Here is a 27636-nt window from a genome sequence, read left to right as displayed (position 1 = left end):
TAAACCATGTGACACTAAAACTCAGCAATTTGAAAACTACAAAAAGTCAGTGAAATACAAAAATATACCTGTGATGCATACTGGATTGTTGCTTCTTTGGTGGTTTATTCAATTTATTAATTTATTTCAACCATAACTAGTCTTTGTCAGGCCTACACAACAGTTTTCCTTGAAACTCTGATATGATCTGATATCTGATACGGATATGATCCGTTGACTATGATATTCATTGATATGATCCTCTGACTAACCGGTCTAGCTGCAGCTTTGACAACTGGCTTTTCTGTCTCCCTGCCTACCAATCTCTCAATTTCTCTCTCTCTCTCCGTCTAACCTTATTACCTCTCTATTTGTCTATTTTATCTTCCTTTGCATCTATCTATGCCCCTGCTGTATCTGTTTGTCTGTCTGTCTGAATGGATTGGTCTGTCAAAGCACACTTTCTCTTACGTTTCTCCTCAGATTAGATTGCAGCAGGAGATGATATCCCCTGTTGTGTGCATCTGTGTTTGCCCGCACTGACTGCCTGGAAGTACTGGATGTTTTCCTGTGTGATTGTGTACATCTAACCATTCTGTCTCCCTTTACAGATGAGATCATGCAGCAGGAGATCAGGCCCCTGCTGGCTGTAGACATCATAGAGCAGCTTCATCGCCAGTTTGCCATGCTCTCAGGTACGTAACAAGACACCCCACTGTCCCCTAGTCCAGTGATTCTGAACCTCATATCATGGACCCCTAATTTAGTCCACATTAGAGCCACAGACCCCCATTTGATGAGATTTTGTCTCTCGGATCCAAATCTGAGAATATTGTTATTATTAGATATGATTTTGTCCAGAATTCCTTGACTATCTGTATTGTAGGTAGAGAGATAACAGTGAAACTATGACCAAAATAGTCATTCTTCTACATTCTCTAATTGTGTTAACTTCTTGTAAATGAAATAATGCTGAAGTTTAACAATTTATCAGTTTGCTGGGGACCCCCTGGAACCCCCTCAAGGACCCCTGGTGGTCCCCGGACCCCACGTTGAGAACCGCTGCCCTGGTCAACACCAGAATTTCCCAGTCTAGGGTCAGGATCCCGTATTGAAATGGGGCACTTAGAAAAATGGTCTACTTCAAAGGGTTAGTTTCACAATGATGGGGGTAAAAAGAAAAGTAAAACTCTACTGTATGTTGTAACACTCCCCTCTCTCCCTTAGTTTATACTGTATGTTACAACAAACCCTACTCTCCCCTAGTCTCTGGTATGAGATTGCATTTGCCCTAGTCTCTACTGTATGGTACAACACACCCACTCTCCCCTGCTCTATACTGTATATTGCAACAGAGTGTATCTCCCCTAGTCTATACTGTATGTTACAATACACTCCACTCTCTCCTGGTCTATGTTTTATATCCCAGCACACCTCACTCTTCCCTCGTCCATATGAACTCCACTTCACTCTAGTCCAGAAGTGGCAACACGCCCCATCCTCCCCCTCTATCTGTATATAGGGATACCACCCACCTCTAACACTGTCAGTTCTCCCTGTTCCAGTCCTCAGTATACCTTGCTGGTATACTGGTATGGAAACTTTCTGTTTTAATTCTGCTGATGCATGCTGAAATAGTAGCAACTTCAGCCCAACTTCAGCACATTCACAGGCACTTCCTAAGCTGCTGTTCTGGTCATTCATATGAGTCATAGAGGGAAGGACTGTGTGAATAACGCAGCTGTTTGGTTCACTCACAAATCCTTATTTCCCATAGGGGGAAATCGCACATTGATGGGTAATGTGCTATTGCATAGAACTGCACCGAAAGCTATTCAGCTGTCTGTTAGATTGGTGTTGTGATTGTTAGGACAGAATGGAAAAAGGAAATGTATCAGAGTTTATGAGCAGTTCAATCCCAGATAACACTGTGGTTCACTGGAGGTATTCAGCCTCGGGCCTTCCTGGAGTTGACACACACACACACACACACACACACACACACACACACACACACACACACACACACACAGTAACACTGGTCTAGTAACTCCTTCCTGTTACTGTCATGGAAACGGCAGTTTTATCACATCCTTGTGTTGTCTGGCAGACCGCACTCTATCTGTCAGCACTCCATGTCTTTATGGAGCCTCTTTTCATCATCGTGCAACTGGATTTTGGTAGAATTTTGCACACATGGCTAACCTTTTAATGAGCACAAAAGAAAAGTGTTTTTGAGAGAAGTTCTTTTAAGAGAATACACAACCTTTTGGCAACTAGGCTGTTGGCAGCTCCGCTTCTGCTTGTGCAAAGAAAAGATTGGCAGCAGATTCACTCCTGTTTGTCCGGTATTAATTTAGGTTTCGACAGTCGTTGCAGAATGGTAAGCTGATCTAAGAGGAGTTATTTGCCAAAAAGTCAGTGTATTCCCTTGACATCAGACTGAAATCAAAGCAGGAAAAACGGCAATCAACAGTTTTGTGGTTGCCAAAATTGATCAGATGTTGCCACTTAAATACTGTGGGAAAATAAAGTGTGTTGCCTAGTTCTTCTTCTTATTTTTATGTAAAGCACTTTGTAAAAATTTATGTATTATTATTATTATTTCTTTTGCAGTTGTACAGATGTGGAGGAATGCCTTTCCATTAATATAACATCATGCTCTGAATTCATCCAATAAACAGTGGAAGTGCAGGAAAGACAAAAATTAACCAAAGAAGTATCTGTATACAGTGTATTCTTTTTAAATATGTTAACTGGGCAGCAGGGTGGCATAGTGACTAGGAAGACTGTCCTTGAACAAGACACCTGAATCCCTTCCAGCTCCAGGTGCTGCTCTGTAGCTGAGCCTGACCTCTGACCTCTCTGTGGAGGGGGGCATGGGAGAAGACTAGTTCTCTTTCAGCGATCAATAGAGTGTCACAAATGCATGAAGCTTGAATTTACTTGATTGAATCGTCAGAATATCACTAGCTGAGTTTCCATCCATTTTGCGAATTATAGTGTATCGAATAAGAAAAACTGAATGGAAATGACAAAATTTGATCTCCAAAATATCACAAAACAGCTTTTTTATGCTCGGTTAAAATGGAATCTTGTTCTGTGGATGAAGAAACAATGCAATGAATAGTGATGGAAATATATCGGATAAATAATGATGGTTGGTTTGATATGATCGGCCCGACAATGCTGATGGTTCAGTCTACAAGAGTTCAAACGTGGCTTTGGAACTTCTGAAATGTCTGTAAAATCTCTGTCCACCATGACCTCCCAGAAATGTCAAAGCTGCTGCCTCTCCCATCTGGAAGTCTCCATCATGGTAGCATAACTGGTACTGGGCCCCACTCAGTGCCTCCAGATGTGCTGTGGGCCGGGTGGCAGGGCAGAGCTCGCGTGGTTCTCCGGGGATGCCTGTCATTCCTTCTCTCAGACCTCTCACAACAGCCAAAATAACAACCACTTCTAAAAAAGCCCTGTCTCAGCATGACTGGCCTCTGGAGTTACATAAGTTTAACTGTGGGGCAAACACAGGCCTGGTTTATGGCCCTTGCCGCAACTGTTAGTATGTGTGCGCCTGTGTGCCAATTTTTCCTTCTCGGTGGGATGTGGGTTGGTGTGGGATGCTCTCTTGGCTCGATATTTCGGTCTCTTCCTTCATATAAGATCTTTGTGACGTCCGAACTGTGATGCCCTAAAGTGGAAATCTGGGAAATTCTCGGATTAAGCTGTCCATCGAACAGTGTCCAGTACTGTGACTTTGTCTTTTTCCTTGGATTTTCTGTTGATGCAGTTTGAGATTCTATCTTCGATTTTTGTGGAGAATTGAGCCAAACACCTTTATTCTCTTCATGCTTACCAAGTGAAAGCATTTTTTCTCTTTTGGCTAGATTTGTTTTTACTATTAACACCTCGGATTGACATCAGCATCAACAACAACAGCATCAGTCTCATAGCCCAACCCTCTATGGTCTTATAGAGCTTATGACATATGTTCCAGTCACCTTGTTGGGACATGTATAGGTCGATATGACATACTGCATGCACCAATCCCCTACTGGGGCTTACCAAGGCCAGTATGACATATGTGGGACCATACGACACGCTCCAGTCGCCCCGCAGGGTCAGGCATAGATTTTCCAGTCTTCAGCCATTTGATTGGATGTGTCTGGTTGAAAGAATGATCAGTGCTGCACCGGGAGACAGGAGGTGGGGTAGCGCAGGAAATGAAATGACATGCTGTTTTCGGCATCATGGCGCGTGCGTGCATGCGAGTGTCAGTGGGCGTGTAACCTTGTACATCAGTTGGAAAAAAAGGCTTTTATTTTGTACCGGAAAAAAAGATGGTAAAGTATACCAGAGCAGATGGAATATGAAATTCCAGTAAGCCATGACACTCTAAGTGGGAACTATGTGTCTGTTTTATAACAGTGTAAATGAATGCGCAGCCATGGGAGCTTCTTGATTAGTTAAACAGAGAAAGGACTGAGGCTAAAGGGAGAGAAAAAGAAAGAGAGACGAATGCGGACAGAGGGAAGGTGACAGAAAGACAGAGAGAGATAGAGAGACAGAGAGCAGGCAGAAATACTGTAGAGGCAGAGAGAAAACAACGCTGCAGAAAGTGAAATCTTTGCCTTTATTCACTGTACAATCAATGGTGAAGTCTAGCTGGGTCAATATGTGAATAACTGAAGAAAGGCAGGGAAAGAGAGAAACATCAGTGCAAGGCTGCCATCTAGTGTCTGCTGTGTGTAAATGCAGCTGTCTATGGGCACATGTCCCACTTTATCAATGGCTTTTACATGACTTTCCATAACTAAGTCAGAGTGCCTCCATGACCTAAAAATGTTCTTCCCTCCTGGTGGTTTAATGTTTTTCTAAAGGAGTGAAAAGTCTGGTTTCCACTATAGTTGGGCTGAAAACTATATATAGTATATATCTAATGCCATGAATGTGTGAAACAAATTGGAAAACACATTCTGGTATATTCCTGTAAAGTGACCTGTTTGTATTGATATTTCCTGACTTTTCCTACCTGGAATACACTCCCCCAAAATTCCATGATATTCCAGAAATTCCATCAATTATGAAACTGGTTTGTGTCTGACAGCAGAGAGCAGAACTGAGTTTTGAGCCTCTCTGGCGGTGAAGTGGGCCTCCTTCAATCATCAATTCAATTCATCAATGGTTGGGATTGAAAATATATTGATGTCAGCTGAAGGAATGCTGAGAATTTAGGCTGAATCTAGAAGTTAAGGATGTCCTTTTTGTGTTGCAGGAGGGCGAGGGAAAGATGGCGCCCCCATCATCACCTTCCCAGAGTACTCTGCCTTCAGCGACCTGCCTGACGAAGACTTCCTCAATGTGGTCACCTACCTGACCAGCATCCCCAGGTACACACACACACACACTCACACACACACTCATAATTAGACAATAACCCTATCACCCATTAGCCAAAAGAAGACATCTCTACTCACTGTGCGTTAAAACCTTGAGAGACCTCTATTTAACCTCTCCCTTCTTGCTGATCGAAACATTACAGGATCACATTAAACAGGTCGTAATGTAATGTATAACAGCTAGCCCACAGCTAGGTGTTTCATCATGTGGTGGCTTCCATTACATTTACCATGATGAGGTAGTTTCTAGCAAACCCATTACAGCTTAATAGGAGGAGCTGAGGTGGTGTGATGTTAATGGAGTTCAGCCCCAGAAACAGGACACAGAGCTCTATAAGGCAACGTTTTATGGAATGTTGTACACTAAGTTTGTGGTAGATTGTCCTGTTGGTCAACTTACCTGTTAAGTGATGAGAACAGAGACACCAAAATCATCCATATGTTCCCAGTAGCTCATTGGCTCTGGTGCTCCATGCTAACACTTTAGCGGAGTTGAGTGACACTACGCTCCATGCTAACACTTTAGCGTACACTATGCTGAGTGATAGTAAGCTCCATGCTAGCAGAGTTGAGTGATAGTGGGCTCCATGCTAACACTTTAACACACCATGTTGAGTGATAGTAAACTCCATGCTAACAGAGTTGAGTGATAGTAGACTCCATGCTAACTCTTTAGCGTACACTAGGTTGAGTGATAGTAGGCTCCATGCTAACACTTTAGCAGAGTTGAGTGATAGTAGACTCCATGCTAACTCTTTAGCGTACACTATGTTGAGTGATAGCAGACTCCATGCTAACTCTTTAGTGTACACTATGTTGAGTGATAGTAGGCTTCATGCTAATACTTTAGCAGAGTTGAGTGATAGTAGACTCCATGCTAACACTTTAGCAGACACTACTGAGTGATAGGCTCCATGCTAACACTTTAGGAGACACTATGTTGAGTGATAGCGGGCCACTAGCATTATCCAAAGTAAGAAGATTGACCTTTTAGTAATAAAAAGTTGTTGTTGTAGTTTTTATTATATGAGCACTGGAGCCAATCTACAAGGGACACAAGGATGATTTTGGTGTCATGTTCTCAAGTTGACCAACTGGACAATCTACCAAAAGCTATTCCTTTAAATTTTGCTCTAAACTTAATTAGCCTCTCTGTGTCTTGGCTCTGGGGCTAAACTCAGTTAACATCACACCACCTCACCTACCCCTATTAAACTGTGATGGGTTTGCTGGAAACTACCTCATCATGGTAAGTGTAATGGTGCCTTTGCATTTGCTAAAGTGTTTTTACTTTTCAACATGCACACCTCATATAGAAGTTCAGGAACAGTGAACCTCCAATATTAGGGGATCACATGTCACTGTAATGTCAATGTAATTCTGTATGTCCATTCTGTCTCCAGCCTGGATGCTGCCAGCATCGGCTTCATCATCATCATCGACCGACGGAAGGACAAATGGAGCTCCGTCAAGGCTTCCCTCACCAGGATAGCTGTAAGTACTGTGAGGCACCTTGCATTAAAATCACCATGGAAATAAAAGACGCATCCTTGTTTACATCTGGAAACTGGAAACCAAGCCTCATTTCAACATGAGAGCAAAAACACCAGAGACAGATTTGGAACCTGATTAGCTGTTAACTTGGTAACCAGATAAACAACCTATGGAGATCATTTGGAAAAATGTGATTAGAGACCACATGATGCATCTTCTATCTGCACTAGGATTTAAATAGCAGTGTTGAATGAGGCCTCAGAGATGGCTGCTCATTTGGCAGCCAATAGCGCAGGCTTATCCAGGGTAAATTTACCCTGGTTTCAGACCACGAGCCTGCTGATCTTGAATGCTTTTCAGGCTGCCTTACATTACTGTCAGTTGAGGACATAACATAGATCATATTTTTCAACATTTGAACAGTTCCTTTAGAATAATCTCTGGGTCTATTTTAACTTTGCCTTGACTGCTGTCCTTGGAGTGCCAATGCACTGTGTTGTAATGCACACTTGTGTCCCCTAGAGGGCAGTCCATGGGAACTAAATGGCCCATTGATTGCAGACCTGGGTCAAATCGTGTATTCAAAGACTTTGTGGCTTGGTGCTGTCCAGGTGCAACACTACTGGTGTTTGGCATAGAGGGCAATACAGTGAGTGCTTAAAGGTTTAGATATTTTGGTATACTTTTCCCTGTGGCTGACATCTTATTGGACATGTGAATGGTCCTGATGTGATAAACCCAAACAGCTGGATACTCCAAATAAGCTAAAACAAATGGCAATATGTACACGCCTCATGTGCTCCAATGTACTCTTGAATTGTGTTCTGACAGATTGTGATATGTATAGTTGTAGCCATGGTAGAAGTCCCACTCTTTGCTTTCTTGCTGCACTGCCGATGCTCTCTGCTGCACTGTAGTAGTAATTCAGGATGGATGCAGGATGGGGGGGCAGTGCTAATACAGTTACCACTGTAGCTTCTGCTGTTTCGGAACATCTCAGGCCAGGTTCTTTTATTATTAGTAGACACGTCATCATCATGAGATGTAGTTACCACACTGACAGTTTTAAAAGAGAAGTAATGAGAGAAATAATGTCACAGGCTCAATTCATGCATTTTTTCACGGCGAATGACAAGCCTTATGGTTCATGTATTTGTCGGTTTTTCATATATTTTGCATGAGCTTCAGCTGACTCTCAGAGCGTTAACTAGCCTACAGACATGTGAATGGTAAATGGATAGTATAACCAGAAGCAGTACATGTTCAGTATAAGCTGCTGTCATATTGTTTTGCTTTTATGTTTTTTATATACCCAATACATATACATAAGCACACACACATTCACACATCATTTCCCAATTTCCCCTCGGGGATCAATAAAGTATTTCTGATTCTGATTCTGATTCTGATTCTGATCATTTACACTATGTACACAGAACAAGGAGAGAGAGATGTAATCAGACATCCACATGTTGGTGTGTTATTTAGGGGGCATTTCCGGGGAACCTCCAGCTGGTGCTGGTGCTGAGACCGTCCAGGTTCTTCCAGAGGGCGATAGCGGACATCGGCATCAAGCTGCACCGAGACGACTTTAAAATGAAGGTACCGGTAAGCATGCTTCAGTACCAACCACATTAACCACGTCTTCTCCTTCTACACAGCTGCTATGAGATAAAAACCTCCTAACTCACTCGAAGATATAAGGTTTTCATCTGGAAGCAGCGATTACGCATGCAAAAGAGTGCACTCTCGTCTTCTGTGTGCATGCACTCCCACTGTACCGTGCAACATGTCCTCCTTAAGCCTGTTTCAGTATCAGCACTACACCATATGAGTCCTCTAAGCATGGTTAAACATCACCGTGCTGTGTGTGACAGAGAGAGATTAGGTTTGTGAATGTCGGTGAATGGACAAATCCCATAATGACAACTGCCCATGGCGCTGTATCACAATATTTAGCTCATTTTAACCACTTTTTCAATATGCATCCTCGGAGCAGGTTGGCATACATGTACAATAAGGTTAGGCGCCCTTGCTCATAGGACTATGGCAGTATCTGGCACTGTTGGGACTATAGGGATCAAACTGGCAACCCTTCCCAGCAAACATTTAGACATTGACTAGATGATACGGCCTACATCAACCTTGAAAACTTGTGTAAGCCTGTAACCTGCAACCTGCATCGTTGTGTGAAATCAGAACCTAAATATCTTTCTGGCATCAGTTCAAAACAGCTTCCAATGCTGTTTTTATATGAATTTCTACTATGCCGTTTTATCATATTCTGAAACTTTTGGGCTTGTTTGGGTTAAAGCTGAACCTGCAGGTGCAGTATAAACCTACAGGATTAGACTTGGCTGCCATCAGTTTTGTAATTTGGAAGCAATTCTACCTCCTGAATTGACTGAACTGAAATTGAATTGAACCCAGTCCTCTTTAAACGAGGTATCGCCTGGGCAAAGACTACAATTTTTATCTGAATTTTCACTGTGCCACAATATCGTAGTGTGCAAAGTGTATTGATGTTTATCTTGCACCACCTCCTGCACGTCATCATCCGTCAAATGTTGATTAACGGAGCTGCTAACCACTGCATGTTTCAGTGTGGATGTGTGAATTATCCCTACACCCTCCTGGGTTTCAGCATTTATACTGCATGCATGGTCACTGTGTGGTGTTTTTGTCTTTGCACCTCCTCCTGGGCTCTTCACACCTCAGTTTGAGCTTGTGAAATTAGCAAGGAAGTGGTCTTAACTGACCCCCGAGCGCTATCACTTCTCCATTTTCTGCAACCCTATTGAATCACACAAGGCTGTGCATTGAAGAAATGCACACACACACACTTTTCAACATTAGTTTCCATCCTGTTGCACCCATAGAGTCTTTGTCCAGGCCAGACCTTGTTTTAAATAGAATGGGGTTCAGTCGAATTTCCATCCCATCATTTCCGGAAGTATTGCTTCAGCATTGCAAAACTGAATGGTTATGAAATAAAGCTCTGGGAATATTTTTGTGAATTACATTTTCAATCGAGATAGCGAATTGATCGAATTCAAAGTGAATTGACCGCAAACCTGAAAGAGAGATGTTAATAAGATGTTTCTCTGGAGGCTAGGCTAGTTTTCTTCCACGCTCACCCGGGAATACCACACAATTTTAGCTTTTAAATCTGAGGTTCATATACCCTGGGACTGTTCAGTCAGTATCAGTGAACGTTCACTACTATCTCCCATACCCAGAAACATGGGAAACAAGTGTATTCCATTCCTCTGACTGTGAAATGACACATTTTGACAACTCCATAGAGAATAATGTAAAAAAAGATGGTGAAAACAGCGTTGACAGTACCTGGGATAATTTGCTGGGGCTTAGGGTATATTTTAAGGCACAGAACCGATATCAGTACAATGATGTGTTTGCAGATCGTGATGCTGAACTCTCTATCGGACCTGCACGGCTACGTGGATAAAGGCCAGCTGACCTGCGAGTTAGGAGGAAACCTGGAGTACTGTCACAGTCAGTGGATACACCACCGGACTGTGAGTACACATACAGACCTGTGCGTGCATGTGTATTGAAATGTGTGTTGTTGTTGAGTGTGTGAGCGGTCACTCACAGGAGGAAGACAAAAATTAGCAATGGGTATTTGAATTACATTTGAATAGTCAAACAAGTGGATGAGTCTCGGTCTGTGCAGTTTCTCGGAGTTCGAAAGAAAAACTTGTAAAGTGGATTTGCATAGCCTTTATTTTCCCCTGATGTCAAGGCTGTCTTTTTATCTGTTCACCAAGATCTGAAAAACCAGAATTTACTGGATCTAAACAGATCTCTTTTTCTTCGTTTTTGGAGAGGTAGCTGTCACCTGTCAATCAAACAGTGTGTCCAGTCCTGTGACGTCATGGATTTTCTGATGCAGTTTGAGTTTCTCTTTTCTTTGTCTGTTCAGCCATGGTGGCTATCACTGCTCATACTAACTACCCAGTTCTTCTTCTTCTGTTTGATGCCAAAGAAACTGGAAACGTAAAATGCATCACTTTCTGTGCAGCAGAGGATTACCAGGAAAGAGCTACCAGTGACCGAGTGTTTACAACAGCAAATGGAAAAGCTTGCATGAACTGGATATACCTTGAATCACTAGAATAGAATAGAATAGAATAGAATAGAATAGAATAGAATAGAATAGAATAGAATAGAATAGAATAGAATATCTTTATTGTCATTGTACAAGTACAACGAGAATAAGTTTGCGGCTTCCGTACTCGATGCAATAAAAGAACAATAAATAGGTAAAAATAGAACAATAAATGAGGAAAAAAAAGTAGCAATAAAGTAGCAATAAAGTAACGAACAGTATAAACAGTGTCCAGCAGTAGTAAATAGAACTACAGCTCAGATGTGCAGCAACAAAACCAGTACAGTATGGGAATGTAGATATAGAGTCTTCATAAAACACAAAGTGGATGAATGTGTTAATCCCTGAAAACTGAGGTTATTACCAGACAGTAACACAGAATGAAGCAGAGTGGACCCCTGTGTAACTGTATAGCTTATTTGGTGGCACAGTGCAGTATGTGTGTGCATGTGAAGTCGGCTGTGGCAGACAATATGGGGGCAGTCAGACAGTTTATGGGGAATACGTGGTGGACTGATTCAGAGCAGATATGGCTCTGGGGAAGAAACGATTTCTCAGTCTGGAGGTGCGGGCAAAAAAGGCCTTATAACGTCTGCCAGATGGAAGGAGTTCAAACAGACGATGGCATGGGCGTGTGGAGTCCTTACAGATGCTGGCAGCTGTGTGATATCAAGTGATAGAGTAGCAACCAAGACATTTATTTATATGAAGATGTTGAGGATAAGATAGGTAAAAAGACAACACAACTGTAGAGAAATCACAGATTTCAATTTCCTTTAGGAACAGTTATGTTACAGGCTGTGTGTGTGTTCTTCCATAGGCCATAGAGAACTTTGCCGTGACAGTGAAAACCACAGCCCAGATGTTACAGAAGTTTGGGACAGACCTGGCAGAGACGGAGCTGCCCAACGACGTCCAATGCACCAAAGACCTGCTCATCGCACACACCGACAAACACAACAAACTCAAGGTAGCTTACTGGGTTCTATAGCCCACAACAACACACACTAACACGGACGGTGCTTCAATGTATGCACACATGCTAACACTTCAGCATACACTATGTTGAGTGCAGTGGTGGAGTGTAACTAAGTGCATTTACTCAAGTACTGTACTTAAGTACAATTTAGAGGTACTTGTACTTTACTTGAGTATTTCCATTTCATGCTACTTTATACTTCTACTCCACTACATTTCAGAGGGAAATATTGTACTTTTTACTCCACTTCATTTATTTGACAGCTTTAGTTACTAGTTACTTTGCAGATTTAGATTATTAATACATATTATAAATCAACAAATAAATTATGATATATTTTTGTAGGTTAAGCTACCCAGCAGTATATAAAGTAATTAAAATGAGCTCCACCTTTACCAGCTGCAACATTAAAGTGATGAACACATTAATGCATCAATAATTATAGTCCAATAACATGATATATATGATTCTGAAATGGGCCATTCTGAATAATGAGTACTTTTACTTTTGCTACTTTAAGTATATTTTGATGCTAATACTTTTGTACTTTGACTTAAGTAAGATTTTGAATGCAGGACTTTTACTTGTAACAAAGTATTTTTACACTGTGGTATTGCTACTTTTACTTAAGTCAAAGTTCTGAATACTTCTTCCACCACTGTTTGAGTGATAGTAGGGTCCATGCTAACACTTTAGCGCACACTATGTTGAGTGATAGTAGGCTCCATGCTAACACTTTAGCATACACCATGTTGAGTGATAGTAGGCGCCATGCTAACCAAGGAGGTTTTTATACACTATAGGCCAGTCTCCAAAAAACTATTCCTTTAAAAGGCTCACACAAACACATACCGGTACACACAAATGGACCACACATTTACCAGTGTTATTAACATTATGTCCTGTTATGTGTGTTTCCCTTTATCTGAACCTAGGATGAACTGAAGCTAGCTTTGAAGCAGGGGACCACCCTGCTCGGTTGTATCAAGGAGCAGGCAGCCAAGTCAGAGAGCCACAAACTGAACCCAGACGAGATGGAGAACCAGACCACCGTGGAAAGGTGATGGTCACTGCAAGCCTTATCTATATTATGTATTTTACACCCAGCCTTTCCAGGTAGGCCTACTGGCTAGTGATGTTACCAGTTACTCTTTATGTCTCAAAATTTGGTGGTTCACTAATTCTCAGCTTTTGTTTGTGTATGTGTGTGTGTGTGTGTGTGTGTGTGTGTTGCAGGCTGCTGGCCCAGCTGGATGAGACAGAGAATGCCTTCGAGCAGTTCTGGTCTAAACACCATCTGAAGCTGGAGCAGTGCCTGCAGTTACGCCACTTTGAACAGGACTTCAGAGAGGTCTGTCTGTCTGTCTGTCTGTCTGTCTGTCTGTCAACTTCAAAAACGTAGTTAAAACCTACTTTAAAAAACACTCTCTCTCTCTGTGTCTTTTCCTTCCTCGATCGTCCAGGTCAAGGTGTCTCTAGACAGTTTGACGGACAGTCTAACCGGCCTATCAGATATCGGGGATTGTGTGGCCAGAGTGGAACATCTGCTTAAGGAACTCAAGGCCTTGGAGGAGAAGGCTCAGGTCAATATACACACACACACACACACACACACACACACACACACACACGCATATTAAGCAGTTTTTGTTGTTCCACAGACAGAACACATGATAGACCAGTATTACATTAGCCATTTTTGAACCTCAAATACAATATTTGAACACTCTATTGTATTCAAACGAATCAGTGAATCTTAATCCGATAATATTAGGAAAAAAAAGTAAGAAAGATTTTAAGAATTTTGTATTCAGCAATTATTTCACATTTAATTTTAAATAAATAAAACATGCTCTTCTCTGATTGAAAGTTCTCGCATGGTGCATACATGGTACAGGGTTTGTACGTATTTGAAGTGTTTGTTTCAAATTGGCTCTCTACCATTTGAAAATAGAAGCACCACTTTGAACATATTAAATATTACATTAGGTCACACTTCTACATCGCTGCTGTTGTCGCTTTATTGCTGAAGTCATCGCGACCTGCTGTTCCCCCAGGCGACCCTCGAGAAGGCCCAGCTCCACGCGCTGCACGGCGACCAGCTGATCCAGAGTAACCACTACGCTGTGGACTCCATCCGCCCCAAATGCGTGGAGCTCCGACGGGTCTGCGACGACTTCAGCAACGAGGCCAAGAAGAAGACGGACGTGCTGTCCAAATCTCTGCAGATACACCGGGGCATAGATAAGGTGAGGAGAACGACGCGACAGTTTCATTTCAGGTCTATTGAATGGAAGTCACAGTCAGGTTTTTGCTGCACTTTTACGAAGAAACACAAGAGCTGATTTTGATGAAAAAACAAGAGGTGATTTGGGGTATTTGCCTCTCGCTTCTAGACTTTGGAATGACCTGCCTGAGGAGCTTAGGCTGCAAAATCTGTATCATCTTTTAAATCACCTCTTATTTTTACAGACTTGCTTTTATGTACTGACCTTTTATTATTTGTTTTTGACCTCCCTTTTATGTTCTTGCCTCGCTTTCATATTTCTTACCTCGCTTTCATTACATTTGCTGTTGATTTTCTCTGTTGTTGTTTTTTACTGCTTTGCAAAGTTTGTAAAGTATGGAGGTATCCATTGGTTTCAAAAGGAACCATAAAAATGGTAATGATTCAATTTTTTAGTTACCTAAAAAAAACATGCCAATAAGTGTGTGGTGAGGAATCCATATAAGAAGCAAACTGATCTCAGGTCAGAATTCATGCACTTCATGAATGTGGGGCTAGTAACTCTCTTCTGGTTTAGTCAAATTTCTGGTTTGCATTGGTCCAACAGTCGCCCTTTGTCATGTTTGCAGTGGTGTGACAAACATCTTCCTTGTGAATCTGCCTCTTCTGTTGCTTGTGATCGCAAGTTCAAACAATTTCAATGACTCACTAGTCTGTCACCAAAGACACAGACAATCTATTTGTAGGGTATGTGGCTGGTAACGCAACTATTTGGTTAAAGACTCCCTCCTGCAACCGCACCGAAAAAATTAGAATGTTTTCAACCATGTGGCAAACAAATTTTTTCTGGTTTACAATGCAAAGTTTATGAAGAGATTCTTATCTTCTTATCTTATCTCATCACTACAATGGCTCCTCTGCTGCAAACCTGAACCTCATGGGGAGGAGTGGACACACACATAGGATAACAATTTTCTTATAATGCTTATATTGTTCTTATAATGCAATACATTACAGCCTCCTTGCTCTTAAAGGATAAGGCTGGTGTTTTTTAATGCATTGCGTACCGTCAACAAATCTTATGAAAATAACAAAATCAGCAATGATTTTGTTTTGCCAACGAGTCTCGTCCATGTATCCCAGTGAAGCCATCAGCCATAGAACTCCATTGTATTAAAAAAACGATTAAAAACACGTCAAAGAGCCATGCCGTTGCTCTGGCAGCATATTTCATCAGTTCTGTAGTTCTATAGCACCGAAAATAGTCCCCAGCGTAATGAAGAATTTGTTCCCGTTTGAATTTGATTTGGTAATAACTGCAACAGCCTGACTTTTCGTGGTAACAGTTAACGATTTTTTAAATGTAAACTATGTCTTTGTGAGCTGCATTTCAAAGTTTTTAGCTTACAATTGGAGCCAGTGACTTCCACATTGACGGCTAAAAATGGTATGTGGGAAGTCAGAAAGTAACGGGAGTAGAGCAAACGCATTGTTGATTTTGTTATTTTCATAGGATTTGTTGACAGTAAGCAATGCATTAAAAAACACCAGCCTTATCCTTTAAATAACAATGGAATTAAACACAAATAAAATGAATCAAAATATGACACAGCAACCAAGAGGTCTGATATTCACCTGACTTCCACTGAATATTTACTTTTACATTTCAAGCATTTAGCTGATGCTCTTGAATTCAACAGTAGAATAATCTTCAATTCCTAGACTACCAACATTACAGCCAATATTCAGGAGGTCGAAGGTTGGAGCCTTAATGCCCTTACAATATTCCTGTAATAATAGAACAAACATGTAAGAGCAAAGTGCAAGGAAAGGAAATAGAATAAGCTAAGGATAGATAGAAGTTTTTTTTAACGCTAGTAGAGTGAGTAGAGAGGAGAAATAATTCATTTTCAGTCTTTCAGACTATTTCCTTGTCAGATTTATGGATTTTGTTACACTTCAACAAAATAATGTAAATAATCCACTCCGTTTGAGCGCAGGTTCAAACGATTTCAATGACTCACTAGTCTGTCACCAAAGACACAGACAATCTATTTGTAGGGTATGTGGCTGGTAACGCAACTATTTGGTTAAAGACTCCCTCCTGCAACCGCACCGAAAAAATCTGAATGTTTTCAACCATGTGGCAAACAATTTTTTTCTGGTTTACAATGCAAAACAAGTTTATTAGATATAAGTTTATAAGAGATTCTTATCTATTAAAATACACACAACTTTGCATCACTACAATGGCTCCTCTGCTGCAAACCTGAACCTCATGGGGAGGAGTGGACACACACATAGGAAAACAATTTTCTTATAATGCTTATATTGTTCTTATAATGCAATACATTACAGCCTCCTTACTCTTAAAGGATAAGGCTGGTGTTTTTTAATGCATTGCGTACTGTCAACAAATCCTATGAAAATAACAAAATCAGCAATGATTTTGTTTTGCCAACAAGTCTCGTCCATGTAGCCGGTGCCCAATGCAGCCATGTCCCAGCAGCCATAGTACTCTATTGTATTAAAAAAACAATTAAAAACATGTCAAAGAGCCATGCTGCTGCTCTGGGCAGCATATTTCATCAGTTCTGTAGTTCTATAGCACCGAAAATAGTAATGAAGAATTTGTTCCCATTTGAATTTGATTTGGTAATAACTACAACAGCCTGACTTTTCGTGGTAACAGTTAGCGATTTTTTAAATGTAAACTATGTCTTTGTGAGCTGTGTTTCAAGGTTTTTAGCTTACAATTGGAGCCAATGACTTCCGGGTTGAAGGCTAAAAACGGTACGTGGGAAGTCAGAAAGTAACGGGAGTAGAGCAAACGCATTGTTGATTTTGTTATTTTCATAGGATTTAAAAGGAAATAGAATAAGCTAAGGATAGATAGAAGTTTTTTAACGCTAGTAGAGTGAGTAGAGAGGAGAAATCATTCATTTTCAGTCTTTCAGACTATTTCCTTGTCAGATTTATGGATTTGGTTACACTTCAACAAAATAATATAAATAATCCATGCCAAATAAAAAAAATTTCCCTCATTCTTTCAGTGTTCATTTCTTTATAACAGCTCATAATTGGCCTGAAATTGAAAGTTACACTGGGCAAATTGGCAGCTCCAAATAGCAGCGAGAAGTAACTGTTTGAATTTGGAGGACTGCATTATCCAAAAATCCTGTAAGGTGACAGCTGTAGTGGTGGTAGGTATTAATGGTGTCTGATATCAATATAATATAGCGTTAGCTTCAATGAGAATTAAGAACGGGGCACCAGATAACAGACAGCATCAACAGGTCTCATCTGAAGGAGTGAACTCTGGGCATGTTTGAATTTAAACCCACACAATGAACACAGGAGGTGACTTTATGCAAGATAATATGTTTATTACTAAACTAAAGCACACTCAATAATCAGGTAAATACAAGTGAATATAGTACAGTATATACAAGAGGTATACCTATGAATTGTGATGAATCAATAGCAATAGGAATAGATGATCATGTAAATATGCAATACTGATAATTAAACCAACATTTCAGCAGACACAATCATGGAAGATGAGCAGTGGAAGACATGAGTCAGCAAGATAGGAATAAAGGGGCGACAGTATAACTACCTGGAAAACTGACTCAAATGAATCTTTGAATAACTGAATGGTTAGGCTACTATAACTATAGGGAGCCGTAATAAAGTGTGTGATATGTGTGTGAAGTGTGAATGTAATGGAATAGCTATGTGTGATGTATGATATGATGCCCAGCGGACAATGATCAGTACATACGACACCAGCGGAGGTCCGGAGGGAGATGAAGCACGCTGAGGCCGGGAGGCTGTGAGGAGTCTCGGCTCGACGAGGAGCCGGAGGATGAAGATCCGACGTCTGTTCAGTTGATCTCAGCAGGCCGCAACAGGGTGAAGCACGCACGCTGGAGCACACAGGGTGGACAGGGTTGTGGGTCTCTCAAGGCTAACGCCGACCCACTCTGGAGGTTCAGATGATTCTTCAGAGTTAAACTCAGCAGGATAGCTGATAGTGAGGTTGTAGCAGGCAGGACACATGTGCTGGTGTGTGTGTGTATTTGTCAGGCAGATAGGCAGGCAGCAAGGCTCTCTTCACTGAAACAGGCTTTCTACTTGGCTTGATGATGATGATGCAGTTGAGTCCGTCTTTGGAGACAAACTTTGGAACAAAGTTGTTGTCAGACTCCGTTAGCACACGTGTCGCGACCACGTAAAGTGCATGAAATCCGCATTGGAAATGTGTGTGTTTGGTTTTGTTGTGATCAGTTGAGGGGTGTGTGCGTGGGCTGGCATGTCTAGTTTTACGGCTCATTACATATGCATGAAACCCTAATTTTGGTTCCCAGATCTATCCAGTATAATTGACCGTTGTAACATTAACATTATTAAACTCAGCACAAATTCCTGAACACTTTAATACCAAACATGGCTATCGAAGCCCCATGTGAAGATAAAGAAATTGAATAACGTAAATAACTATTATATAAAACATCACAGTTACACATAAAATTAGTCATATACATTAGAGTCCACCACAATGTGATACCCAAGGTTTCATGAGTCTGTATCAAAGATTTCTCTTGATTTTGGCAACATTCCAATGGGTGTCATCTCAGACTCTCTGTCTCTTTGGGGATTACCAAAGACAGGGCTGAGCGTTGGTGTTTTATGTATATTTACCAGGTCTGGTCCTTGATACCAGCTCTTAGGGTGAAAATGGAGTGATTTACCAAGAGGTCAGTGGCCTCCTTTACGATCCAACCACTTTCCATCTACTTTCCTGATCCGTTATCAGGGAAAAGGCTCACACACAGGATGCAAGGCCCTTTCAGATGTGTGATGACAATGACGGTGTGGGTGCAGTTACTACACAGTCAGTAAACTAAATGTCTTCTTCTGAGTATGTGGGGAGGTCAAGAGGTTCAGCCATAGTTGGTGAGTCCAGCTTTCTCTGGACACTTTTGTATTTCACTCTTAAGTTTTGATTCATCACTCATTCATCTCAATTAGGAAGGATGGGATGCTCTTCTCTGCTGAAACTCTACACCGAGATTTAGTGACTGGTGGTGATAAGACACATTTTTACCTAAAACTCTTGCCCAGAGTAGCTTTTAAGATATGTTTGTGTCTCTGCTCTGTGCAGGTGAACCAGTGGTGTGAGTCTGGCGTCTACCTGCTAGCCTCCCAGGCCGTGGACAAGTGCCAATCGCAGGAAGGGGCGGAGTCGGCGCTGTCCGACATCGAGCGCTTCCTGGAGACGGCCGAGGAGAATCAGCTGACCGAACTCAGGAACATCCACAACCAGTATGAGGTTGTCCTGTCAGAGGATGTCAAGGTATGGCGCACACGTACACAAGGTCCAGAACATCTCAAAGACTAGAAGATGGAGAACAGAAAGAGAAAGAAAGATTGCCACTGAGCTGTCCTCTGCCTGCAGGCCAACGTCCTGAAGGCGCTGAAGCGGCTGGAGGACGTCCAGGAGATGTTCGAGAAGCGCCACGTCAGTCTGAAGAAGCTGTCGGCTAAACAGACCAGGCCCGTCCAGCCGGTCGCGCCGCGCCCCGAGTCCTCGCCCAAGCGGCCCTCACTGAAGAACCCCTCCAGGACCGCCGGAGCCCAGCAACGTGAGTCAGAGTCTGTTATTTTCAACAGGAGAATGACGGTAAACAGGCAGAAGGTGCCGTCTACCAGGCCAGCAGACACAACAAAAGTGTGGACAAAAGTTGAATTTTCCCAAGTTCTACCTTCTGCCATGGAAGTGAAGACAAACCGGACATTGAATATTAAACTAAAATTGATGTCGCTACATACGTTTGTCCATCAGATCTTCTTGTCTGCTCTTCCAACGAAGATAAAATAATATATTGAATAGTATATTGAATAAGCAAGAAATTGCTAGTCCATTTTGGAGCCAAGTGGAATAGATGTAATGCCAAATTTAGGCTTGGCTGGGCTAATCCTATTCTGCTTGGCTTCTTTTTCATTTACAGAGGAAATCATATTTAATGAAATCAAATCATATGAAATCACACAGTGCTATTTAACAGATAATTTTTTAACATATCAATGATCGAGCATCTTGTTTATTAGAATATGGCAACAAGAAGGCAGGTTGCGGTTGTGGTTGACCTCAGGTGATGCCAACTTTTTTTAGGCCGCAATTTGAATGCAGCATAAGTGTGTGTTTGCATTTGTGTGTTTAATTTTACCTTTACACTTGCTCTCTTCCTCTCCCTCCATTTCAGCTCTCGCTCGCAGAGCTTCAGACAACTCCAACAGCGGCAAGCAGCCGGCCGAAGCTGATCCCAACAAGAAGAAGAACATACGCAAGGCCAAGGGAGGCATCAAGGTATCCTGTTTTCCTCCCACCTCACAGCTATACTGCTAAACAATATCCAGCTTAAGTTATTTAGTCTAGTGTAGTCTAACTTTAAATCGTATTTTTCTGAAAACCAGAAAAAGAATACTAAAGACCAGCGAGTGAGCACAAGGTCGAGAGAAATTAAGACAATTTTTTTTCAATTTTTTTCAAATGTTACATCTTTTTCCTCTCTCGTCTCTTTGGTATCCTTTGGTATAAATTATCACAGACCGTCCGGGTTGGTAAACATGAGCACATTGCCTGCAGTTTACTGACCTTCCTTAATTTTAAATCCTTAAAATTCAAACAGTTGCCTCTCATTGCCATTTGGGAACGCCAGTGTCCAAAAATTGCAAAGCTACCAAGCTTTAATTCTGTTATTTCTTGTATTACCTGACATTTGTTACAGTGTGGAGAAAAAAGCTTCTGTATTTGCACTTCAGTTAAATAAAAAAAAATGGCTGGCTATTGCTATCAGTATCCTCATTCAAATCACCGGCTGCCTCTTACTACAGGGTGCTACCCATTGGTTTCAACAAGGAATCCTCACAATGCTAACAAGCAGCTTTTCTGTTAAGTGAAGGTGACAGAAACTTCCAAAAAATTCCTCATCAGTATGGGTGATGTTTCAGGGTTTTAGTCAATTTGGCTAAGCACGAGCACACTAAGAATTGTTATTATACTGTGATACTCTATTGATCCCCTGAAGAAGAAAATCCTGTTCTTTCTGGTCAGAGGTCAGGGTTCAGTTGCAGACCAGCAGCCCTGCAGCTGGTAGGGATTTGGTGTCTTGCTCCAGGACACTTCAGCAGGGCGGACGGTGGCTTTGCACTGAAGCCCTCCGGTTGAAGGAGGGTCTCGCTAATCAGTATGCCACCCTGCCGCTGTTTGGTGCCATGCTCTGATTTGGCTCTGATCTCATTAATTGGTTTATAGCGTACGTAATTCGGATGCATGCCCTGGGGATGTTTTGTGTTGCTGACAAACAGGGTCTGTCTCCGTTGTGATAGTGTTGGTGTGTTAGACCATAAAACCGTCTTCCATAATTGATGAGGACAGACAGAGCAGGTCTTGGTGGTTACAGGAAGTCCTACTTGTTGGGTGTCACGTTTCATTGTCCTCTCCCTCTCTGTCTCCCCCCATGTGAACTTGAGGATCGCGCTGCCAAAAATCACAAGTAGTTTCTTTTTGCTTGTGTTCAGAAGCAGCAAGCTCCTTCAAACATACTTAAATGAACGCACACTGAATTGTAAGAGCCTCCAACTGTACCAGTGGAGCTGCTCAGTAGCCAACTGTAGAAGACTGTGGTTGTACTGGGCAGTTTCTTGTAAGTAACAGTTAGGGCTGGACAATTAATTGAAATTTTATCGAAATTGCAATATGGCCTACTGCAATTTTCAAATCGCAGGAGGCGCAATATTTGTTAAAGGCGAAATGTGTGTCAAAATACCATTTTAAATGAAATATTGTCGTGCTGCAGACATGTCCTGGCCTACACATCATATTCTACAGACTTAAGAAAACATCTTTGTTTGGTACAGATCCCCGCAAAAATCACACCATAATCAGTTTAATACGTTTTTCAATGAAAATGAGAATAATGATGTAAAAATTATCATTCCCTCTAATATCGCAAATCATATCGCAATTGCAATATCAGTAAAAATAATCGCAATTAGATATTTTTTCAAAATCGTTCAGCCCTAGTAACAGTACAAAAAAGAGCAGGTATGCATTTTTTTCAGTCACCCCTCGGTAAATAGAGGTTATAAAAACCAACCCCTGTGATGAGATTATACTTAATCAAACTTTAAAGCTGCACTAGGGAAGATTTTTATGTAAAAATCCACCCGTCTTATCAGCCTAAATCCCAAATCTCTTGTAAGTGAGAAGCTGTAAATCCACCCTATTTGCTCAAATTATTATCATTATTATTAGATTTTGGTGTTGGTATGGTCACTGGCGGGAAATCTCCTCTGACTACAGTGAGAAATCGAAATTTAAGATCAAAATCCCAAACTGTCTCCTGAGGATAGCAGAAATCCAGTCAATGTGTGGTATTCTCTACTTAAGGCATAATGTACCGCTGTCCCTATAACTGTCACTAACCAAACGTGTGTGTGTGTGTGTGTTTGTCCAGATTGAGGTGATGCATGAGGCAAGCCAAGGAGGCTCCACCCACGTCGTCGTGTCCAATGAGACAGAAGAGAGTCTGTCCAACAGACGCAGGTAAGGACAGAACAGAAAGCTATTTTATTATGTCACTTGACAAAACAGTGGAGCATTTAAGTGAATTAAGTCAACATGGGTGATAGTAAAGTTAAGCCCAGAGTCACAGAAAGCATCAGCAGCATCATATTAGATATCCGTCAGCATTTGAGTACGGGTTGAAAGGCATAGTTGGTATTTTTCCCCTCACTGCATGCAGCAGTATACAATGTGGTTAGGTTGGATGACACTTACTGCTTGGATTGGGTATGCGATGAACACATTTCAGATACAGGTGCTGTAACTGTTAGCGCCCCGGCGGCTAGGTGCAAACAGTGGTGTAGGACTCCAGTGTGGAATGTATCCACTTCTAATTTCACTCTACACACTGTGCGGAGCCAGCCAGGTCAGAGCAAATCACGACTTTACTATTAGAATGTTTCTAAATGCTTTCCCTTCATCTGTTGAGTGCAAGCATATGACTGTCCCAGGCTGACAGCAGCATCTATAAATGTCCTTAAAGCTGCACGAGGCGAGATTTTTTTTTTTTTATGTAAAAATTACATCTGTCTTATCAACCTAAAACAGAAAGTGGGGCTGCAACAGAAAAGAGTGTCTCATCCTCACTACTTGAGACTCTGCAGATTCACCCTGTTTGCCCAAATGGCGTTGTCATGGTCACTGGCGGGAAATCTTCTCCACAGACAAAGTGACGAATCAAAACTTAAGGACAAAATCCCAAACTGTCTCCTAATCAGCAGAGAGTCCAGAGAAAGCTGGATCCCAGCATTAGATCTTTTTCCTCTCTCGCCCCTTTGGTTTCTTTTGATATAAAGGATGAAGTTGCCTATTTGCATTGGGGGTGGTTGGGGATAATTTACTAGAGGTTTAGGCTGCATCTCTCTTTTGGTCCTGGTTTAGATTCCAGTGCAGGTGGCAGCACTAAAACCGTCCCTAATTTAGATACTTTATCATCTTGAACGTGCTGATTCTAAACACTGTTTGTGTTTCGGGGGACATTAGGCTGAACTAATTCACATTTTTCTCGAACAGTGGTGACTGTTTTCTTGCTGTGTTACCCAGCCATTACTGAATGATTACAGGACAGTCATGTATAATATCCATTCTCCACTATCACACACTGACACTAACATGAGCTGCCCCTACAGGCTGGAAGCATCCTGCCCCTCTATTTCCAAGCTCTTAAGTGTGTGTAAGGTTACAAATGGTGGATCGTGGTTTTAGGGCCACACTTCTTGAACACACTTCGCTGGTCAGACAGCCATAAAACAGTAGTTCTGACTCAGAGAATCGAAGGCCCCGAGGCTTAAGGCTTGTAAGAAGCTTCCTTTAACATCTCAGCTTGACTTCAGCACTGGGCTTTAACTACAGAAACACCATAAAGCACCTAGAGTCTCAGAGAATGGAGACTGGATGGCTTTAGAGACAGAAGTCGAGTTGGAAAACTTCCGTTCACAACTCAACTTGATTTCAGAACTGGCTCCAGCCCCCAGTGACCCTGAACAGGATTAAACAGGTAGAGAAAATGAATGAATGAATGATCTTGACTTCAGAACTGGGCTTTAGTTACAGAAACAGAATGAAGTACCTTGATTTTAAGGAATTTCTATGCTTTTAGAGGGAATCCCAAGTCTAAATAAAGGGTATCCTGGTAAATCAGTGGGCTAGAGCACAGTTAGCCCTCTCTTCCATCTTTCCTATCACTCCTGCTGGCAGAAATGTCTTAGGATAACTGAAAAAAAATGCAGAGCAACTTGAAAACCACTGATAAAATTCAGAGCATCTTAAGGTATTGGCTTGAAGCCCAGAGACAGAAAGCTGAAGCAGAGAAAGCAAAATAAAACGGGCTGGAGGGAGTTAATGGCGTTTGCATTCAGCCGTGTTTGCCGACTCCGTGAGAGTCAGCTTATGAGCGGTTGCTTGGATTCGTTTGAAAATATAAACAGTTACGTACAGGACGGGTGGTTAGAATGAGCAATGTGACATGGCGCTGCGATGTCACTGAGTGAACTTCAGAGCCGCGGTACATTAACATGAAAGAACTTTTTTTTTCCAAGGCAAACGCCATGTGGAACGTTAAGCAATTCCATCTCTTTGTTGGCAAACTCAGAGATCTTTCATATAATTACAGTGTAATGAGTATATGTGATGTGAGGGACGATGGAACAACTGTACATCCATTTACAGTAGTCTGGAAATAGAAGCAGTCAAAAGGACCCGTCACATGACAATCACACTTTCAGAAAATTTCAGGGTTACCTCGGAGGAAAAGTCTTTGAAACGTGCTTTATTTCAAGGCAAAAGACATAATAAATAGATGAGATCTGAATATGAAAGGAACTGACCCTACACCGACGAGTTATATCTGTAGGAGAAATGTATCAACTTGTGAAATGTGAGAAAAACGTTCACAGTTTTGACAGTATTTGTCACAGCACACCCTGTCAGTGGAGGCCATGCAGTTGCAACAGCATAAACCGCAACATTAGCCTGTCTGCATGAACGAACGTGAACAGCCAGTTTTCTGAGGAAGCTATAGATAAACATGAGCAGAATTTCACACTATGCTATTTCCTCTGACTGACACATTAAGCTGACACCGCGAAGCTGCATAGCGACAACAGCGTGAGAATGAAGAATAGAAAGGCCAGCTTAGAAACCACAACAGTTATATCTAAACTTAGTATATATTCATTCAAATGCCTATCTATGGGGTCTATGAAGTATACAAGTACATAACCTGCTGAATACATCACTTTACTCCTAGTTAGATTTCAGTTCATCGCGCACGGCCAATAGTAAATACTTTCCATCTGAGGACCAACAAATAGGACCCACCGGCGGTATATAAGCTCCTTATAAGGTCATGATGCCAGCCAGCCCTGCCTGCTATTGGTGATTCAGTCTGGCTCAGCATTCTTTATCCAACCACAGCATAAGTGGATGCAGCAGAGAGGCAGCGAGGTAGACACATCAAGGGGATTTTGACGGGGAGCGGAGACAAGAGTTAAGGGGCAGAGAGACGACGAGAGGGGGTAGAGAGAGAGAGTGGAAGAAAAAGAGAGAAAGAGGCAGGGAGAGGACAAAGACAGAGAGTGTGGGGAATAGAGGAGGGGGGGGAAGGAGAGTAGAGGGGAGACAGAGGTGAGAAAACTGGTAGCAATAAATCTCTGACAGCGTTCCCAGGCCAAATTCTCCCCGAAGATGATAATGCGCAGTCGTGTTATTATACATTCCAGTCTGGTTAACCAACCATTTTGAAGAGGAAGGGGGGGGGGGGCTGTGATGTTGGACACTGAAGTCTGGAAGGGAGGATGGCAGAGACTCCCTCAACTGGTTTTGCATCAGGAAATTCTTCTCATACATGAAGTTGCAACCCAATATATTAGACCAGTGATTCTCAATCTTTTTCATATCAAGGACCCCTAATTTAGTCCACATTAGAGCCGCAGACCCCCATTTGATGATATTTTGTCTCTAAAATCCAAATCGGAGAATATTTTTATTGTCAGATATGATTTTGTCCAGAATTCCATGACTATTTGTATTGTAGGTAGAGAGATAACATGAAACTATAATCAAAACAGTCATTCTTCTACATTCTCTAACTGCGTTAACTTCTTGTATATGAAATAAAGGTGAAGTTTAACAATACATCAATTTGCTGGGGACCCCCTGGAACACTGTCAAGGACCCCTGGTGGTCCACGGACCCCATGTTGAGAACCACTGTATTAGACAACACAGTGTTTGTGTTCATAAAAGACCAATGAATGGAGCAATTTTGATGATGCAGTCTGTCATTTGGATTTGCTATACGCTAACAGTGCTAACATACAGTTTTTCAATTACAATACAGGAAATGCCTGCTGAGGAGAAATAAGACTATAATTCTAAATGCCCAGGAAAATCTGTTGCTAATGCAAGAGCGGCCACCCTGACCTAGATCTGTCTGGAGAAGACAAACACTCAATTTGGCTAAATTTTGGAACTCGAGTTTCTTCATAATTACTTTAGTGTGTTGAAGGTAAAATCAAGCCCAAACTCAAGAAGTTCAAATGTAAAAGAAGCAATACCCTTGATGATTTATGTTTATGTTTTGCAGACTTCTTCAAAATGACAAGTCACTGCACCTTCATTTAGTGGAGTAAAAAAGCCTAAAATGTAGTGGAGCAAAAGTATCAAACCCCCCTAAAATGAAAATATCCAACAGAAAGGTACAAGCACGTTAGTACATGAGGACCACTTCCATTTTTCAGTTCCAGGTCTGAGGTGAATGTAAGCCCTCAGAGTAAGTGGCCTTGCTTTCTGTACGCCTATCTTTGGAGGGAAACCTTCATCTGGCATCATTTAACCCGTGCAGTCAGGCCGGATGTGGCTTTCCTCAGACTGGCTAATGTCTCAACAGGAAGTGTCTGCTGCCATTCCTCAGCCTGGTGACTGAGTCAGTCGCCGCAGAGCTAAAGCTATACAAAGATCAGTGACTGAGGTTTTGGTGTCTAAACTCTCAGGAAGCTGGAAATGTAAACCGTCATGAATACAGATTATTTCAAGATAAATATTTGGCATCTATTCCTCACACATTGTCTCTACATGACTTGGAATGTGTTCTCTAGCCACATCTGCCCCAACATGTTTAACATACATTTTTCAAGTCTTCACTCCCCCATCTCAAGGCATAACCTAATCAGTAACCATCCAAGTCCCTGAAAATGCCTGGGAACACCCTAGATATAAAGAAGAGTGCAAATCTGCCAGACTTCTACTGTTACACTGTGGCTGCTTTATCTGCAACTGTGCAACAGTCAAGTAA

The 27636-nt window shown here is 41.8% G+C and overlaps 1 protein-coding gene across 1 annotated transcript in view; it reads left to right on the top strand.

The window, feature by feature from the left end:
- mcf2l2 (MCF.2 cell line derived transforming sequence-like 2) overlaps positions 1-27636 on the top strand; it is a 124938-nt gene that overhangs the window by 36142 nt on the left and 61160 nt on the right. The window contains exons 2-15 of the mRNA XM_071528542.1: positions 591-674; positions 5255-5369; positions 6782-6872; positions 8361-8480; positions 10295-10411; positions 11825-11974; positions 12919-13043; positions 13220-13334; positions 13447-13566; positions 14041-14232; positions 19378-19569; positions 19672-19858; positions 20480-20583; positions 22736-22824. Of these exons, the coding sequence (XP_071384643.1) occupies positions 591-674; positions 5255-5369; positions 6782-6872; positions 8361-8480; positions 10295-10411; positions 11825-11974; positions 12919-13043; positions 13220-13334; positions 13447-13566; positions 14041-14232; positions 19378-19569; positions 19672-19858; positions 20480-20583; positions 22736-22824 (1801 nt within the window). The remainder of the gene's footprint in view (positions 1-590; positions 675-5254; positions 5370-6781; positions 6873-8360; positions 8481-10294; positions 10412-11824; positions 11975-12918; positions 13044-13219; positions 13335-13446; positions 13567-14040; positions 14233-19377; positions 19570-19671; positions 19859-20479; positions 20584-22735; positions 22825-27636) is intronic.

Source organism: Centroberyx affinis, unplaced genomic scaffold, assembly GCF_046629955.1.
Source record: "Centroberyx affinis isolate AG114_WGS23_722 - 3 ecotype Tasmania unplaced genomic scaffold, CSIRO-AGI_Caff_v1 ptg001688l_1, whole genome shotgun sequence".
NCBI lineage: Eukaryota > Metazoa > Chordata > Actinopteri > Beryciformes > Berycidae > Centroberyx > Centroberyx affinis.
This window is presented reverse-complemented; position numbering and strand designations above follow the sequence as displayed.